General features: G+C 44.4%; 1 protein-coding gene across 7 annotated transcripts in view; it reads left to right on the forward strand.

Moving 5' to 3' along the window:
* Window positions 1-18,829, forward strand: part of PKP4 (plakophilin 4) — a 242,935-nt gene that overhangs the window by 108,287 nt on the left and 115,819 nt on the right. For all 7 annotated transcript variants that reach the window (XM_074967389.1, XM_074967386.1, XM_074967387.1 and 4 more), the window contains one exon: window positions 1,485-1,597. In XM_074967389.1, coding sequence (XP_074823490.1) covers window positions 1,485-1,597 — 113 coding nt within the window. The remainder of the gene's footprint in view (window positions 1-1,484; window positions 1,598-18,829) is intronic.

Raw genomic sequence — 18,829 nt, forward strand, 5'->3', positions numbered from 1 at the left:
CCCAATGCCTTGGAGGCTATCATCAGCTTTCCAGTGTGAAGGAACTGAAAGGGGTTAGAGTGATCCTCCCTTTTGCACCCTCCACTCAACATACAAGTTCCTGGGGTGTGTGGGGCCTCCCCTATGGGTACTGTTAGGGAAAACTTTCCAGCTCCTGGGCATGAGATGCCAATTTGCCTGCAGTGTAATGGACATATGCAACACACCTCAAAGAACAACTGTTATGAGAAAGTGAATAGCTGTTTTTTTGTTTTTGTTTTCCCAGTAATAATGCTTTTTATTGAAATATATTACCTCCACAGAATCAGACTGACCTTTCCTTCTGCCTAAGAGTCCAGCTAGAAATAGGCCTTCAAATAGTAGAGAGGTACTTTGGGACTGTTAGTGGAGCAGTGTATATATACCCATCCTGCATGGAACTTGAGATAGTTGTATGCATCCCCTAACTACCAACTACTATTCAAATGATTCTGTGGTCACACAGCAAGGTATGGAACTATATATAGTCTGGCACTATAAAATACATTCAAAGAGCTACAGTTATTTGATAAATTACCTTTTAAAAAACACCTCTATATAGTCTGACTTGCATGCTTAAACACTTTTTAAACAGTATTTCCATATTTAAAGACTGCACAATGGATATGGAATTTGAATAGCAAATACTGTACAATTGCTCAGATACAGCCTCTTTGCTTGATTACAAAGCTGTCTAAATACAAGTAAAATGTCTCTTCCTATAATATGGTTTGTTTCCCTTGATGAAGTACAGATTGCAGAGTATAATTTCTATAGAAAATCTCTTTAGCTTGTAATAACAATCTAAAATGCTGTGGTTTAACCTTCCGAATTTTCAGCTATCTCTTGTTAGCACTACATTACACATGACTGCCTTTTTGATAGTGGGGGAGGAGTGATGCTTATACGGTAGAGAACTATAACAAGACTTTGTCTAGAATTAGAATGCTTTTTTTATAGCTTTCAAAGGTGAAAGACTGTCTCTGCAACATATTTCTGTCAGCCTGGAAACTGTACAATAATTAATCTATTTGGGATTTTTAGTGAAAAATCACGGTGTGCTGTAGTTGATGTTTTAACGCTCTACAGTTGAGAATAAGTTGTGCTATTGTGCGATAAGCCTCAGTTATAGACACCATTGAGGAAGGTGTATTGTAAACCACAATTTGTTAAAGTGCAGCAGCAGGGGAAGATATTGAAAGGGTTGAAATCACAGATTAGATAGAAGCAGACCTGAGCATCTTTTCTTTCTCCTTTTAATAGAAAAGATTAAACCAAAAGTTACTACAAATATTAAAGAGCTATAAAATCACACTGTGTGTATTACTGTGATTATAGATTATTTCAGGTAGTTAAGAGTCAGACCAAGGCAAAATTTTCATGTATAATGATTAATGTTCCAATATTGATGTACACCAAGTACTTTTAACTCTAGAATGCCTTATTTTTTTATTTTGGAATCACAGGAGCTCCAGTTTCAAAGACTCACCAGAGAGCTGGAGGTGGAAAGGCAAATCGTTGCCAGTCAGCTAGAAAGATGTAGGCTTGGCGCAGAATCACCAAGTATTGCCAGCACAAGGTACGGGCCTTCATGGCTTTATTTTCCACATACCACCAAGTTAAATGTTTTATTCAGTTGTCTTGGGTGCTACGCATAATTATTTTCTATAAAAGTTGTTCAGCTTTCTTTACTGTATTCAGCATTCAAAAATGCTGTCTCACTAGAGCTGTATTAATAAGGCCTCTTGCTTCATTGATTATCTTTCTCAGCAGTAAGTAAAGCTTTAATTTTGTTTGGGTTATCCTAAGTCATAACACAGTAGCGGGGAGAAGTTATCACATTGATTTTATGGACTTGAAAATCAATTATGCTAATTTATTTATTTGCAGCAAATCAGTAAACTAATGTTTCCAATAACTAACTATTGATATAATTTATGAGGGCATAATATTTGTACTGAGTTTGTTTTTTCAAATACTTCTCAGAAATTGTCCAACAGGACAATTCATTTATAAATATTTGCAACCAAGTTAGGGTGCTATTTCAACACAAATCTAGACAGCATGCTCACATATAGTACAGTAATAGTGTTGCAACATTTTTTCTGAATAAGGTTATCTAATTTTATTCACCTTTTTAAAAAAGTATTTTCTTTGCATTTTGTTCCTGAAAATTCCTTGTATATGCACACTTTTGAATATTTTAGTGTAAAACACAATGTATCAATCATTGTCAGTCATCTTTAAAAAACATTTCATTCTGTGTATAGAAGAATTGCAGTCATTACAGTACACTTTTTTGTGTAATTAGAAATGTTTTTGGTTATAAATATGTGTGGGTAATTACACATCCTCCAGAAAATTAGGGGATTGGCAGCCCTTGAAACTGAAGCCTGTTACATTCAGCACTCACTATTAAGGCTCTTAACATGCTCTTTCATTAAATGACTGTAACTGGAAGTCCAGGTACAATGAACTTAATAATGAACCTAAGGCCATTTTGAATGTGGGACCCTGAGAACTCATTCCCTCATGTGGCAGTAGAGCTCTAGTTGTTTATCTTATAAGGCAGTGGAAAGACCCAGCTCTTTTTTTTTTTTCCTTCAGGTGTGCACATGTAAGAGAGAGAGAGAAACTGAAAACAGATGGCGACAGTTGAAAAAGATATATATTTCCACATGCAAGGTGTTTTTGTATATATCAAAGCCTTACAGAGTAGAAAAACTAATGTTATGTTAGTAACAATATTGTCAAATGACAGGTGAAATACTTCAAATATGAAATAAGAGATGATCTAAAATGAGCTGTGTAATTGGCCTTACATTGGGCTAGGTGTTTTTGGCAGGCACAAGAACAATTTGGAAAGACCATAGATATGGGACCATATTTCCCCATACTGAAAAAGGGACACCGGGTAAGTGGCGACACCAGCTTGCCTGAGCTCCACCATGTGTTGCCGCTCACCTCGAGTTGATATCACAGCTGTCATGACTTTTTTGGCAAAAATGGACATTTGTCCCATTTGCTGTTGTCTGAATGTTCCTCTTAGGGCAAGAACAAATGGGGCAAATGCCCAGTTTTGTGAAAAAAAGTTACGATGTGAGAGACAGAGCTTAAAAAGGAGACTGTCCCGGCCAAATCTGGACGTATGATCACCCTAGCCATAGAATAAATTAGCATTTCTACACATTAAATACACTATCTCCATATAAGGAGATTACGCCAAATCATAGCTGAAGCCACTGTTTGAAGAGCAGAGAAACACAAAGGTGAATTCAAAACAAACAGTAATAGGTGTTAAGAAGATGCTCTCTAGGTGAGTGTTAATTATTAGGTTCATTGTAACTGGAAGTTCAAAAAAAAAAAAAAGAGCTGGGTCTTTGCACTGCCTTATAAGCTAAACAACTAGAGCTCTATTGCCACACGAGGGAATGAGTTCTAAGGGTCCCACATTCAAAATGGCCTGCCTCCAGGTACCTCTCATTAAAGTCCAAGTTCACCTCAGCTGCCAGTCCATTTTAAAGGCAAAGACATTGTCTCTTAGACAGGTAAGGCCTCTTAAATGTTGAAGGCTCAAGCCTTTAAGAGTCTTGCAGAAAAACAGTCCATACCTTCATTACATCCAAAATAATCAGGATGTCAGTGCAGGTGTTGAACTGATGTGGTATTATTTATGCAGTGACAAAAGGGTAATATACTTCTATCTCCTACTACCACCTACAAGACATGAAATCACATTCTGCATTAGACATAAATGCAATTTTATTTATCTTTCGGTTCTTTCCATTGTGGTTTAATAAATGACCATTTACATAATTAAGCTAAAGAGGCTGGGGGGGGGGGAAATTAGCACTTAAATTAAGCCAGTTTGTCTTGTTTTTGGTATATGTAAATGAGTCTAGTAAAAAATCTCCAAGCACATACATTTTCTGGGGGTATTTGTGCTATAGTTTTTTCATAGCTAACCGTAAAGGTACTGTAAACATTTTATGAGTCTTGTGATGTCTGATTTGAAATATTTGATTGATACTTCACAAAAAAAACTTAATTGAATAGTAATCTAAAGATTTTTGGTATTAATGCTTCATATTTTCATAGTATGGAATCCAAGATCACCTGTCCAAGGGTATACCCCAAGGAGCTTTCAAGGGCAGTTATGGATATCAAATCAGAGGAGTGTTGGTCTTAAATTTTACATTTACACAAACACCAAGCTTCATTCTGACCCCTTTTCTTCTTGCTTTTACAATTGCACTGGACACTGATTGAGGGGGTAATCGGCTGCTACTCAGAGTGTAATGCTATGTTACAGCTCACAGAGGACACTTGGATAAAAATTGTGGGTTGGCTATTACATCCTAGATCCTATGAGATCCACTTCTTTGGTTCATTTATTCTCTGCTATCACCCATTCAATGAAACTGAGAATATGCCGCTTCTAAGAGATGCAAGTGTAACGCCAACAGACCCCGGTTGTTGGCGGGCAGGATCAAACCGGGAACCTCTGGAGCTTAGTGCATGAGCCTCTACCACATGAGCTAAAAGTCAACTGCCTGTTAATTAAGGCTGTAGAGCAGACTCATCTCTCTCGCTGTAAGTGGTCTTGGTGCCACTAGATGGGACAGAACACCACACCCAGGAGGTGTGTGGTTTACACAAGCAGCAATTTTTTGGTTAGACAAGATTAGCTTAGTCTTTACTGGCCTGGACAGGGGAAAGCTCCAATTTTAGTTCACCTTCGAGAGCTATTGCCTTTGTATCTTGAGTTTGTGATTTAAATGAAGTTACTCACATAGTCCAGCCACCAACTAAGAGCATCACTGGTTAGTGAATTCTATACTAATTCAGAACACAACATTCCCTAACCTAGGTCTTCATGTGTCAGTAAAATGCAATTTTACTAAGCTTAAGCAAATTATTAGCAGTGTCCTAAAGTGTCCTGTATGACTGCCCAAAACAAATCTTTCACATTTTTGCTACATAAAATACCATCTTCCAATTAAACTTTTTCTAATTAACTCCTTATAAACCTATGAATATTACTGTGTCATTTCTTTTAAATTGGTCACTAACAATAAAGTATTCTTAAAACAGATACATAACTAATCAATTTATCTGCTAATAAATATTTCCACATGACCCAGTATTATTGTACATCGAGGCTGTAAAATCCTGGTCATGCAGAAAAGCAAGACGTGATTAAAATCGGTGGGGCAGAAACAAGTCACATAGGCGTGACTGGGAGCAAGGGTCAACTTCCTAGCAGGCAACTGTCTCCATCCCATAATGTCATCTATATCCCATAATTGTTGTGCCTTTTTTAAAAAACCCAAGGACTTGTGCGGCATTCCTTGCTATTCGCCATCTCTGACAGATGCATGGAGCCTGCACAGCTTTGCATTATTGTCATAAGAATTGCAAGCACGGGGTGCACAATCCTCTTCTTTTTGCAGAGCCATAAGAAGAACAAAATCAGTTGGGAGCATGACTGTTTCTTGGCGGGGAGATTCCTGTGAGACCTAGCGAGACCCAATTCAAGGTAGTTGGCATTCACAGAACAGCTGTAGATGCAAAAGCCAGCTGTTTTGGGGGCCAAGAAATAAGCACTGACTAGTGAGATCATGCAATGTAGGCTTGGGATGACTTGTAATAGTTGCAGAACTTTCAGATGCTCAAGGCCACATTCCTGGGTCTGCATGCTGAGCTGGCCCCAATCCTCCAACACAGGGACACCCAAATGAGAGTTACACTGACAGTGGAGAAGCAAGTGGCCATTGCACTGTGGAAATTTGCAACTCTGGATTGCTAGCAGTCAGTGGGATATCATTTTAAAGTTGGAAAATCCACAGTGAATTTTCCAAGTGGATCTGTTTTCATGCAAATGTGCAGGCCCATTAATCATCTCCTGGTAGACAATGGTCTTGACAATGTGGAGGACATAGTGGATGGATTTGCAGCAATGGGTTTCCCCAACTGTGGGAGAGCAATAGACAATACCCATATCCCTATTGTGGCACCAGATCACCTAACCACAGAGTGCATCAGCACAGGGCTACTTTTCTATTGTCATGCTTGCGTTGGTAGATCTCTAGTGACACTTGGAAAGTGCATGACACTTACATCTTTAAGAATGCAGGACTCTTCAGAAAGAATGCAGGACTCTTCAGAAAGCTACATGCAGGGACGTTCTTCACTGACCAGAGGATTACCATTGGCAATGTTGAAATGCCTTTCGTAATCCTGGGGACCCAGCCCACCCCTTGTTCCCTTGACTTGTGAAGCTGTACACTAGCCACCTCATAAGCACCAAGTGCCAGGCGCTTCCTCCTGGAAGTAACGCTTAGTGGTTGGAGCTGAGATTAAAGCTGTAGAATCATAGAATATCAGGGTTGGAAGGGACCCCAGAAGGTCATCTAGTCCAACCCCCTGCTCGAAGCAGGACCAATTCCCAGTTAAATCATCCCAGCCAGGGCTTTGTCAAGCCTGACCTTAAAAACCTCTAAGGAAGGAGATTCTACCACCTCCCTAGGTAACGCATTCCAGTGTTTCACCACCCTCTTAGTGAAAAAGTTTTTCCTAATATCCAATCTAAACCTCCCCCATTGCAACTTGAGACCATTACTCCTCGTTCTGTCATCTGCTACCATTGAGAACAGTCTAGAGCCATCCTCTTTGGAACCCCCTTTCAGGTAGTTGAAAGCAGCTATCAAATCCCCCCTCATTCTTCTCTTCTGCAGAGTAAACAATCCCAGCTCCCTCAGCCTCTCTTCATAAGTCATGTGCTCTAGACCCCTAATCATTTTTGTTGCCCTTCGCTGGACTCTCTCCAATTTATCCACATCCTTCTTGTAGTGTGGGGCCCAAAACTGGACACAGTACTCCAGATGAGGCCTCACCAGTGTCGAATAGAGGGGAACGATCACGTCCCTCGATCTGCTCGCTATGCCCCTACTTATACATCCCAAAATGCCATTGGCCTTCTTGGCAACAAGGGCACACTGTTGACTCATATCCAGCTTCTCGTCCACTGTCACCCCTAGGTCCTTTTCCGCAGAACTGCTGCCTAGCCATTCGGTCCCTAGTCTGTAGCGGTGCATTGGATTCTTCCATCCTAAGTGTAGGACCCTGCACTTATCCTTATTGAACCTCATCAGATTTCTTTTGGCCCAATCCTCCAATTTGTCTAGGTCCTTCTGTATCCTATCCCTCCCCTCCAGCGTATCTACCACTCCTCCCAGTTTAGTATCATCCGCAAATTTGCTGAGAGTGCAATCCACACCATCCTCCAGATCATTTATGAAGATATTGAACAAAACCGGCCCCAGGACCGACCCCTGGGGCACTCCACTTGACACCGGCTGCCAACTAGACATGGAGCCATTGATCACTACCCGTTGAGCCCGACAATCTAGCCAGCTTTCTACCCACCTTATAGTGCATTCATCCAGCCCATACTTCTTTAACTTGCTGACAAGAATACTGTGGGAGACCGTGTCAAAAGCTTTGCTAAAGTCAAGAAACAATACATCCACTGCTTTCCCTTCATCCACAGAACCAGTAATCTCATCATAAAAGGCGATTAGATTAGTCAGGCATGACCTTCCCTTGGTGAATCCATGCTGACTGTTCCTGATCACTTTCCTCTCATGTAAGTGCTTCAGGATTGATTCTTTGAGGACCTGCTCCATGATTTTTCCAGGGACTGAGGTGAGGCTGACCGGCCTGTAGTTCCCAGGATCCTCCTTCTTCCCTTTTTTAAAGATTGGCACTACATTAGCCTTTTTCCAGTCATCCGGGACTTCCCCCGTTCGCCACGAGTTTTCAAAGATAATGGCCAAGGGCTCTGCAATCACAGCCGCCAATTCCTTCAGCACTCTCGGATGTAACTCGTCCGGCCCCATGGACTTGTGCACGTCCAGCTTTTCTAAATAGTCCCTAACCACCTCTATCTCCACAGAGGGCTGGCCATCTCTTCCCCATTCTGTGATGCCCAGCGCAGCAGTCTGGGAGCTGACCTTGTTAGTGAAAACAGAGGCAAAAAAAGCATTGAGTACATTAGCTTTTTCCACATCCTCTGTCACTAGGTTGCCTCCCTCATTCAGTAAGGGGCCCACACTTTCCTTGGCTTTCTTCTTGTTGCCAACATACCTGAAGAAACCCTTCTTGTTACTCTTGACATCTCTTGCTAGCTGCAGCTCCAGGTGCGATTTGGCCCTCCTGATATCTTTCCTACATGCCCGAGCAATATTTTTATACTCTTCCCTGGTCATATGTCCAACCTTCCATTTCTTGTAAGTATGTATGTATGTACTACATACATATGTCTGTATGTAGGGTCGGGATTGAGCTGAGGGTAGTGCAGTAACCAAACTCTGGGGACTGGCCAGGGTCAGAACCCAGGTCAGAGGCCATGGACAAGCCATGTCAGTACTATAGCCAGAGTCCTGATACAAGTCAAAAGTCCAAGCTAGCGAGTCAGGAGGTAGAAGCAAGGCTGGAGCAAGTCCATAATAGGTCTGGAGGTCAGAGTAGGGCCAGGACAAGGCTGGAACGGGGCTTAGGACAGGCTGGAACAGGGCTTAGGCAAGGCTGGGAGTCGAGAGAGAGTGTTACACTGCAAAGCAGTAGGAGGGTTCCTGGCTGTGTAGTGCTGTTTGAACAGACTGATTTGCAGTTTTAGTGGGGTTGGGGAAATACCTGAGCTTGTCGGTCATCTGACACAGGCTCTGCTCAGGGATAGGATGCTGCCACATGACTGGAGACTCTGTGTGGAAAGGTAAGTCAGTGCAGTTGAGTTATTGCTGCATGCCTGAGTGATGACTCACTGCGGCTCTGTTGGAGGGGCAACTATTGAGGTTGTGTCCACCTACATCTAAAGGCTTCTCCTCCAGTCTAAGGGGAGGAACTATCGAACCCAAGACTCGAGTAAATTCAGGGGGCAACAAATGAGAAAGCAGGGACAGAAGTGAGGGTCACAGGGTCAAAAGCAGGGAGCCAGAGGGGGGACTCCTAGCAGAGAACCCCACTGCTCCTCAAAGGCATTCAGGGAGCCAGTAGATGCGGCCCAGAGGAACTCTGCCCTGATACATAACCCTGATACATGACTTCAGGGAGGAGCAGAAATAGGCCCCACAGTCGCAGAGCACCTCCCTATCCAACAGTCCTCCTTCTCGTATGATGGACAGCCACCTTGGCCAATGCCAGGAGGAAGTTGACAAGGAGATCTCGCGACTTCGTGGGCCAATGGATGGGGTGTGCAAATATCAGGAGATGTGGGGAGAAGTGCAGCCAGAACCGGAGAAGAAGGTTCTGGAGGAGCCAGAAAAGGGGCTGCAACCTTAAGCACTCAATGTAAATGTGTGCCAGGGTCTCCCTCACGTTGCAAAAAGGGCAAGTATGGGCAGGAGGGTGAATTGCACCAAATACATGCCTATGCTCATGGATCCGTGAAGGAGCTGCCAACTAATATTCCCAGCGGGCCTAGGGTAGAATAATGACTGGCCCACCAGGGCTCCTCACTGTCCACAGTTGATAGGAGGTCCTACCACTTGGTATTGAGACAGGACACGAGGATGAGAAAATGAAGAGTATGGAGCACGAATGCATACAGTTGTTTCCTAGGCACGGTTCAGAGACAGACTGGCTGCAGGTCGTGCAGCCGGCTCAGGTGTTACAGAGTGGGTGGCGAGGCGGGGGAGCTCGCGAGGTAGGGACCCGATGGCGAGGTCCAGAAGGTGGCCAGGGAGTACCTTCCCACAGGAACTGCTCAAGTACAGCCCAAGAGGTAAGCAGTAAGGCTACCCTCACCTTCTGGAGTATACCTGGTGGACACAAGGGGTGGAGAGCCCCATGGGCTGACCGAGCACCAGGGGGTCTACCCAGTCCCTCCAGGCATTGTCCAGGAGGCCTCCGATCCTGGTGGCACCAACCTCTGGTGCACCGAGGGGGACACCACCACCTGCACACCGAAATGGGGGTTGTGTAGCAGGGGCTCTGTGAGGAGATCCTCCCTCTCGGCAGGTACCACTGGCCTTGTTGCCAAGACTAGCTTCCAGGTTCTGAGGAGGTCCTGGTAGAAGACCAGCAGCTCAGAGAGGTCACATGAGAGACCCCTCGGATAGAGGTAGAAGAGCTGGTGGTCATATCGGTGCCCTTGGAGGCAGCTGAAGAAGGTATGCACCAACACACTCCATGCCAGACTACCCACCCCACAAAGGAATCTCTGAAAGGCCTGGAAGCGGGAGATGTGGACCTGATTGTGGAGGCAGAGCAGGCCCTGTCCACCTACTGCAGGGGCACTGGAGGAGGGGCAGCTGAGAGAGCAGCCCTAGTTTGGCTGTGGGTTTGCCTCACACCAAGGAGAGATTCAACTACCGGCTCAGCAGGTGCAGAATGACAGTTGAATGTGCTTTCAGTAGATTGAAGGGCTGCTGGTGTTGTTTAGTCACAAGATTGGATCTGAGTGGAGGAAAAAAAAATCCCAATGATTATAGCTGCCTGCTGTGTACTTCATAATATCTGTGAAGCAAAGGGGGAAAAGTTACTGCTTGCGTGGAGGTAGTGCGGCTGTCTGCAGAGTTTAAAGAGCCAGACACAAGGTCTGTCAGAAGAACTCAATACAGAGCTATATGGATTAGAGAAGCTTTGAAAGAGCACTTTTAATAGTGAGCCACAGTAATGCATTGTGGTATATTGGGCTCTACGTGGCCTTGCTGTTTTGTGCAAAGAAAATTCTGTGCAAGTTAAAAGCAAATACATATACATTAATAAATTTATGGAACAGAACTTAACAAGTGGAAAGAACACTGATGTGCATTTTACCTACACAAACAGCAACCCTGGCTCTCCAGGTCAGTGTATGTGACTCTCTGGTTCTCCTTTACATCCCCCCCGGGGTGGAGTGGTCGGGGTAGAGATGCAGCCACTGATACTATATGGAATATTGAAGTGAGGGCTTAAGGAGGTGCTGTAATGGAGTTTTCATGAACTGCAAATGGGGGCAGGCTTGTGATTGTTGAACCTGTAGGTCCCCAAGAGTTGGTAGTATCTGTGCTTCCTGCCAGAGAAGACCCATTATGTCCTGGTGCATCTCTCTCCCTTTTCCTGCTGCGATACCTGGGCTTTTCTCCAATCCACTCTTTCCTTCTCCAGGTTGTCTGCAATGTTCAACCTCCAGGCCCTTTGCTCATGGTCTGATGCAGCACTGGCTTGCAAAATTTCATTGAACATGTCATCCCGAGTCCTCTCCTTTCTCCTCCTCCTCTGTTTCAGGGGTTCCACAAGTACAGAGGGGGAATCCCTCAAGGCTGCAACAGCTGTAGATAAAATACACAGAGGTACCATTGTCAGTATAGTCATAATGGAAAGTAAAAGTTAAGATTCAGAACTCCCTTCCTTTGCTTCCCTAAACTTTTAAACAAGACATATTTATTGATGCTTCTGCTTCACAGTGCTTGTGCACGGCACCACTCACAGCACCAGCCCTGGTGAGTATGGCCCACCAGGGATGAGGAAATGAGGAGGGAATTGCTCTGTTGCATGAAACTATGAATCTAGGGCAATGGTACTGAATACGAGCACCATTTGCCACAGGCAGTGATGATTTTAGCTAATATCTCACTCCTGAGGGTGACAAAGATACAGAGCACAGGTGCTGCTGGCCTCCCAAAGTCGCCCAGGCCAATATGCTGCTAGCCTGAAAAGTACAATGGTGCCTGCCAAAGTTATCCCCAACTGAGGTGGGGAAAGTGTCTTATGAAGAAAGAAGTAAGACTGCCCTCCCTAGAAAGAAATCATCTGGAGAGGATTGCTGAGTACCTCCGTGACCATTTTATCGAGATGTCTCGGGAGGATTCAAGGGACATCCTTGTGTACATAAACAAACTGCTCTGTTCCTCCCTCCACAACCCCCCCAGGAATGAAAAACATAAGAATGCTACTTCTCTCTGTACCGCTCTCTCTCCTAGTACAAGTAAATTAATTAGAAGTAACTAGATATATTCTGTTAAAGTTGGCACCATCAGTGCATCATGTAATGGGAAATAAAATTACACACTTATCCGAGGATTCTTCCCCTGTATTTCACCCATGCTTGACTGGTCTCCCTGGTCACATCCCCCCCATCCTCTTCCTCTTTCACTTCCACCTTCTCACTATTCATGGCAGTGGCCTGTGACTCCAGGCTCCTCGGAGATATCCTAGGTAGTCTGCAGGGTGGTAGTGGGTCTCTGCCACCTATGGCATGGAATTCTTTGTAAAAGTGGCAGGTCTGCAGCTTGGCAGGGGATTGCATGTTGGCCTCTCTGGTCTTTTGATATGCCTTATGCAGTTCTTTCACTTTTATGCAGACTTGTTGCTGATCTCTTTCGTACCCCTTCACCTGCATCCCCCATACAATCTACTCATAGATGTCCATGTTTCTACTGGTCCATAGCTGTGCCTGCACAGTCTCTTCTCCCCACAGGCCCAGGAGATCTAATATCTCCTATGTACTCCAGGCCAGAGAGCATCTGGAGCCCGCATGGGCAGCTGCACACAACAATGGAGAGCTGCTAGATGTGCTTGCCACACTGGACAATCAGGAAAAGGCATTTCAAAAATTCTAAGGGCTTTAAAGGAGAGGGGGGCATTGTGACCCCTGGGCAGTTGATTTCACAAGGGTGACCAGAGTATTCAGTGTCTGGGATTGTGTGACAACTGTTGGAGGATGTCAAAGTAAACATAAGAAACCTAGTGTCTGCTCTTGTACTGCGTCAACCTCAGTATGTTGACCATGGCTCGCTTGGAGAGATGATGGTGCATTGTCTTAACAGGGCGCTTACATCGTGGGAGACCAATTTAAGTGTAAATACATGCACAACTAGGTCAATGCAACCTAACTTTGTGGTGTAGACCAGGCCTAAGTCACAGTGGTGTGCCAATGACCGAGAGGAGCAGCCCTATTTTAGCTGCATCTCAGAGTCACAAATTTATTAGTATTATGTCACTTGCATGTCAAAAAGTTTCCTCTGCCATAGTTTTATTTATACATAGATAATCTGTTAGTGTCTTCAGGTTTTCATTGACACCCTCTGAAATTACAAGAATATTTATTCCTTCCCCACACTATGAAGTTTTGCTGACATAGCTGTGTTGGCTAGGAATGTAGGGAAAAAATGCTGTGCCTGAAACTACACCGTCTCCCACCTTCCGTAAGTTCCCTATAAGCTGCACAGCCATGCAGCAGCCTATTTAGCACTGTGCAGGCACTCAGGGAACCCGCCCGGGGACCTGCCATGGCTGGGGGAGGCACGCCCCTCTCCCCAGCCCCAACCTGCTGCGGCCGGACCCACCACAGTCTGGGCAGCCCTCCCCTGGCCCTAACTCTGCTGCGGCCCAAACCTGCCACATCTGGGGCACCAGAACCCAGTCACGGCTTGGGTTGCGCAGCCCGGACCAGACTCAGCTACAGCCAGAGCAGTGTGGCCCAGTCCGGACCCAGGCATGGCTAGGGCACCCGGACCGGACCCAGGCATGGCCGGCGTGGCCCAGGCTGGCCCAGACCCAGGTGTGGTCCAGCCTAGCCTGGACCCAGGCACGGCCAGGGTGCCCAGGCATGGCGCGGACCGGCTGGGGGAAGGGCGCCTATCCTGCAGCCCCAGCCGTGGAGCTGCCCTGGTGGGGAGAGGCACCTTTCTCCCCCAGCCCAGGTGCTGCTGCGGGGAGAGAGAGAGCTGGGGGGAGTCCTCTCTCCCTGCCATAGCCCTGGAGCACCCTCCTGCACCCCAGAGCCCACACCCCGAGCCGGAGTCCTCACACGGCTGCACCCCAACCTTCTGCCCAAGCCCTGAGCCCCTCCTCCCCGGCCCCACCCCAGAGCCTGCATCCCCAGCTGGAGCCCTCACACCCCTGCACCCCAACCCACACTCCAAACCCCTCAGCCCCACCCACACCACATGAATTTTGTTATGTGCGCCAATATGAAGGTGATGTGCCACACATCACCTCCATATTGGTGCACATAACAAAATTCATTCTGCACATGGGTGGGAAAAATTAGAGGGAACATGGCACCTTCCCACACATACCCCTGTACAGATCCATCTATGCCAGCAGAAGAGTGCTTCTGTCTGCTTAGCTAATGTTGGTTGGGGAAGTGGTATTACTGTACTGTACTGTACTGACAGAGGAACTCCTGTCAGCTTACACTGTGTCTGTACCAGGCTGTGCCTACAGAGTTTTGCTGGGTTAGGCTCTGGTGTGGAGAGACAGCCTTAGAGACAGAAATGGTACAGCAAAATTTGTTTTTGATGGTGTAAATGAGTAATACAAGATATTGAAATATATTGTAAATGATAGATTGGGAAGAATAGTAATAAGCTTTTCAGTGTACCTGTTCGTTCTTTAAAGACTGTTTCAGTGCAGCAGCAGGTAGGATATTCAGTTTTCCATAATCATACATCCATCAATGCACCTCATTTCTAACCTGCATTACTACTGCAAATTCAGCCCTGGGCTTCTCCTGACCAGAGTCTGTCAGCTTTATCAGATTGTGTGATAATTCTGTGATGCAGACCGAAGTCTACACATACTAGGAAGAGATAATTAAACTTTTATTAAACAGGCTGCCTATGCTGCCAGGTGGAAGGCTAGTTGCATTAACCTGTTGCATCATGTAGCCAGCTCACCATCAAATTAGGCCTGAATAAAGACTTGGAGTGGTTGGGTCATTACAAAACCTAAATCTAATTTCCCCCTACTGTTACTCACATCTTCTTGTCAACTGTCTGAAATGGGCCACTCTCATTACCACTACAAAATTTATTTTTCTCCTTTGGTATCCTACTATTAATTGAATTGTTTTGTTAGACTGACCTCACACTTGGTAAGGCAACTCCCATCTTTTCATGTATTTAAACCTGCTCCTGTATTTTCCACTCCATGCAGCTGATGAAGTGGTTATGTCCAAATAAATTTGTTCGTCTCTAAGGTGCCACTAGGACTCCCCGTTGTTTTTGCTGACACAGACTAACACAGCTACCACTCTGAAACCTCCCCTCACTAGTTACTGTTTCCATGTAGCTGATGAAAATTGAGTACTGTTAGAAAGTAGAACTCTTAAATTTATTACACCACGTACATATTTTTGTATTTAACTGTAAAGTACTGAATGCACATTTGTTACTGGTAACAACACGAGGTGTAATTTAACCTTTTAACAAAAAGAAAATAAAACTTTGGCTGCACTGTGACAGTACAGTAAATTGTCGTCAAATCAACTTTGCAGGCAGTGAATGGTAGAGATACAGACCTCCAGAAGTAGTTTTATTTGGAGCAGTTCACTGAAGCACAGCTCTTCAAGCAACCATTTTTAATTACTTCTCATTGCCATTCTGATTGCAAACAATTTCTGCCACAAGTCAATTTCCTCTGAGATGCAAAAATCCCAATGGTAATGGTCCCCACCAGCTGGAATTAAAAATGTGTATCTAAAAGTCCTGTAGGGCATTTATGCTGACAGAAATTCAGCCAGCATTCCTATTAAACTGAAGCATTCAAGCTAACTCTAACAATCTAATACAGTGGCTATATGAAAACTTTTGATTTTAAACGGAATGGTTTTCATAACTACTAGAATGGTTTGTTTTCTCTGCTGTGTGTAATAGATCATTTCCTTTTCCACAATATAAATAAAATATAATGTGCAGATTTATTGTAAAAACAAAAAACAAAAAAAACCTCCAGATGAATTCAGTAAAATATTACACACCATCAATTGGGTATTAAACATTTTTCTATCAAAGAAACATAAGATACTCTTCATTTATAAAATATCTGTGTGTGTTAATGGTATCATTGCTCTAAGAGTGTCAATGTGTTGAGCAATATAGGTGAGAGCAAGTATACTATAAGGCAAAGTCAAGGAAATCTTGGTCCATCTGAGAAGCAGTAGCATACAAGGCATTCCTGACTTCACCTGATTGTGCCATCCTAGCTGGTATAGGACATTCCACTGCATGCAGCAAGATGTCTCTGCCTGAAAAGCATTCATGCATATCAGGTGGTCTGATTTCCTCAAAGATTCTAGCTATCTAAAAGTATAGTTATTGTTTAATTTCTGTATTAATTCAGGATAAAGTTTACTGCTGAGGGCATTCTGTGCCAAAAAAATGAAAATTCTGCACACAATAATTTAAAATTCTGCAAATTTTATTTCTCAAATAAATGTGGAGGCTCCAACGTGGCATTGGGGAGAACAGGCCACTGGCTGCACAGAGATGGGAGATTACTGTGCAGCTCCCCCCTGGGACACGGACTCAGTGCTGCACCCAACCCTGACACACAGCAAGGACCGGGCGTGCCCCAGAAACACCCCAGGGCCCTGCCCCTCCGTGCCAGGTGCACCAGGTGTGGGCAGACAGATTCAGCAAGGCAGGATCCAAGTGTGGAGGGCTTAGTATGGGGGGATCCAAGTGTGGGTTGAGAGGGTTCTGTGGAGCAGCCTGGGTGTGGGGCGGATCTGGATGCACAAGGGCTTGTTGGAGGGTTCTGGGTGCAACAGAAATGGGACTCTACAGGGAGGTCCAGGTGAAGGTGGTTGGGGCTCAGCGGGGGGGGTCTGGGTGTGCAAGTGATAGAGCGCAGCAGGGGGAGTCCAGATGCTGGGGGAGTGTGGCTCAGTGGGATGGGGATCCAGGTGCAGCTAGTTGGGGCTCGGTAGAGTGTCTCATGCGGGTGGTCCAGGTGCAGGGAGAGTGGGGCCTGTCAGGGGGGTTCTAGGTGTGTGGGGGGTGAGGCTCAGCAGGAAGGTCTGGTTATAAGGGGTCTAGATACAAGGGGGTTAGGCAGATGAGGGAGCAGCTCCCTGTGCAGTGATCCCTCCCCCTGCAGCTGAGGAGCAATGGGTGCAGGAAGTGGGTGGAGGGGTAGTTTGCAGAGCTTTCTACAGTCAGGGGAGAAATCTGGGGGTGGGTCTGACCTGGCCCCAGATGCCATGCAGGGGAAGAGGAAGTCCCATCCTCCCCAGCCCAGACGGGTCTAATAGCTGAACCCGGCATTTTTGTACATGGTGGAAGAATTTTATTACAGTAGTAAGATCACAATTATCCAAAAAGTTTAGGAGGAATCAGATTTCTTCAGGTTATCGGAAGTTGCAATATAGGACTTCCCATATTGGGTCCAACAGGTGTTCATCTAGTCCAGTATTCTCTCACATTGACCAGAACAAGATATTTCAGAGGAACATGCCAGAAACCTTGTAGTGGACAATTATGGAATGACTTGCCTGAATCTCTATTATTTAGAGGTTGATACATTTGAGGATTTATAATCCCTTATTTAAACTTGTTAATGTATCTAATGTAACTGTGAATGTTCCAATTTTCCAAATAATTATTGAAATCCTACTAAGCTATAGGATTCAGTAATATCTTGTGACAGTGAGTTCCACAAATTAACTATGTATGGTGTAAAGTTTCTTTTGATTTTCAATTTAATTGAATATCCTCTTTGTGTATTAAGAATAGATAGCATCCAATTTACCTTTTCCTATACCATTAATTGCTTTGTGTGCCTTTGTCACTTTTCTATATTGCATCGCTAAGATAAACAGTTCTCACTCTTCAGTGTCTTTTCATGTGGCAGTCTCTTATTTTTCTCTCCCATCTCTGGACCCCTTCCATCTCAGATAAATTTTTAATAAATAGGATGACCAATATTGAACCCATATTCTATGGGAGAGTGTCATAAACATACAGCTACGGGTAGCATAAAATCCCTCCTGAGCAGCTGTATTGAATCTTTACCTGTAAGGGGTTAAGAAGCTCAAATAACCTGGTTGGCATCTGACCAAAAGGACCAATAAGGAAAGAAGATACTTTCAAATCGGGGGGGGGGGGGGGGGGGGGAGATTTTGTTTGTGCTCTCTTTGTTTGTTCCCTCTCTGGATGGAGAGAGAGACCAGGCGGGTAAAACATCTCCTGAAAACATACCTGAAATGACTCATCTAAAATTACAGAAATTGTAAGTAAGGGCAATGAAATACGTTTATCTTTTTTTAGCTTGTGAATTTTCACTATGCTAAGAGCTAATTTCATTCCTGTTTTGTAACTGGGAAGAAGAGTCAGAGGGGAATCCTCTGTGTTTTAAATCTTTTTATTTACCCTGTAAAGTTACCTTCCATTCTGATTTTACAGGTGTGATTCTTTTATTGTTTTCTTTATAATAAAATTCTTCTTTTAAGAACCTGATTGATTTTCAGTGTTCTAAAAACCATGGGGTTTGGTCTGTGCTCACATTGTAACCAATTGGTTGGTATATTATTTCCAAGGCTCCCCAGGTGAGGGGGGTTGGGGGAATATTTTGGGGAAATAGGGACTCCAGGTGACCCTTTTCTTGAATTTTTGTCTGAATCACTTGGTGGTGGCAGCAGTACCGTCAAGGACAAGGAAAGGATTTGGGGAAGTTTTTAACCTAAACTGGTAGAAATAAGCTTAGGGGGTCTTTCATGTGGGTCCCCACATCTGTACCCCAGAGTTCAGAGTGGGGAGGGAACCCTGACAGAGAGTGTGTACCATTGGTTTATGTAATGGCATTGTAAAGTCTTCAGTGTTCTTTTCTTGTTCCATTCTTTCTACAATGTAATATATAATCTACAAATTGAGCAGAATTTTTCTTTGGCATGTCTCTTCTTATATGTTTGTACAGTGCTTAACACAGCAGAACCTGGATTTTGATTGAGGTCTTCAAACACTGTTAGGAATACAAATAGTGAATCATAATAACCACTGCAGAATGATGCCCATGTCTGTTTTCTGAGTGGTTACTGTAAATT

The sequence above is a fragment of the Natator depressus genome, chromosome 11 (genome assembly GCF_965152275.1).
Source record: "Natator depressus isolate rNatDep1 chromosome 11, rNatDep2.hap1, whole genome shotgun sequence".
Taxonomy (NCBI): domain Eukaryota; kingdom Metazoa; phylum Chordata; order Testudines; family Cheloniidae; genus Natator; species Natator depressus.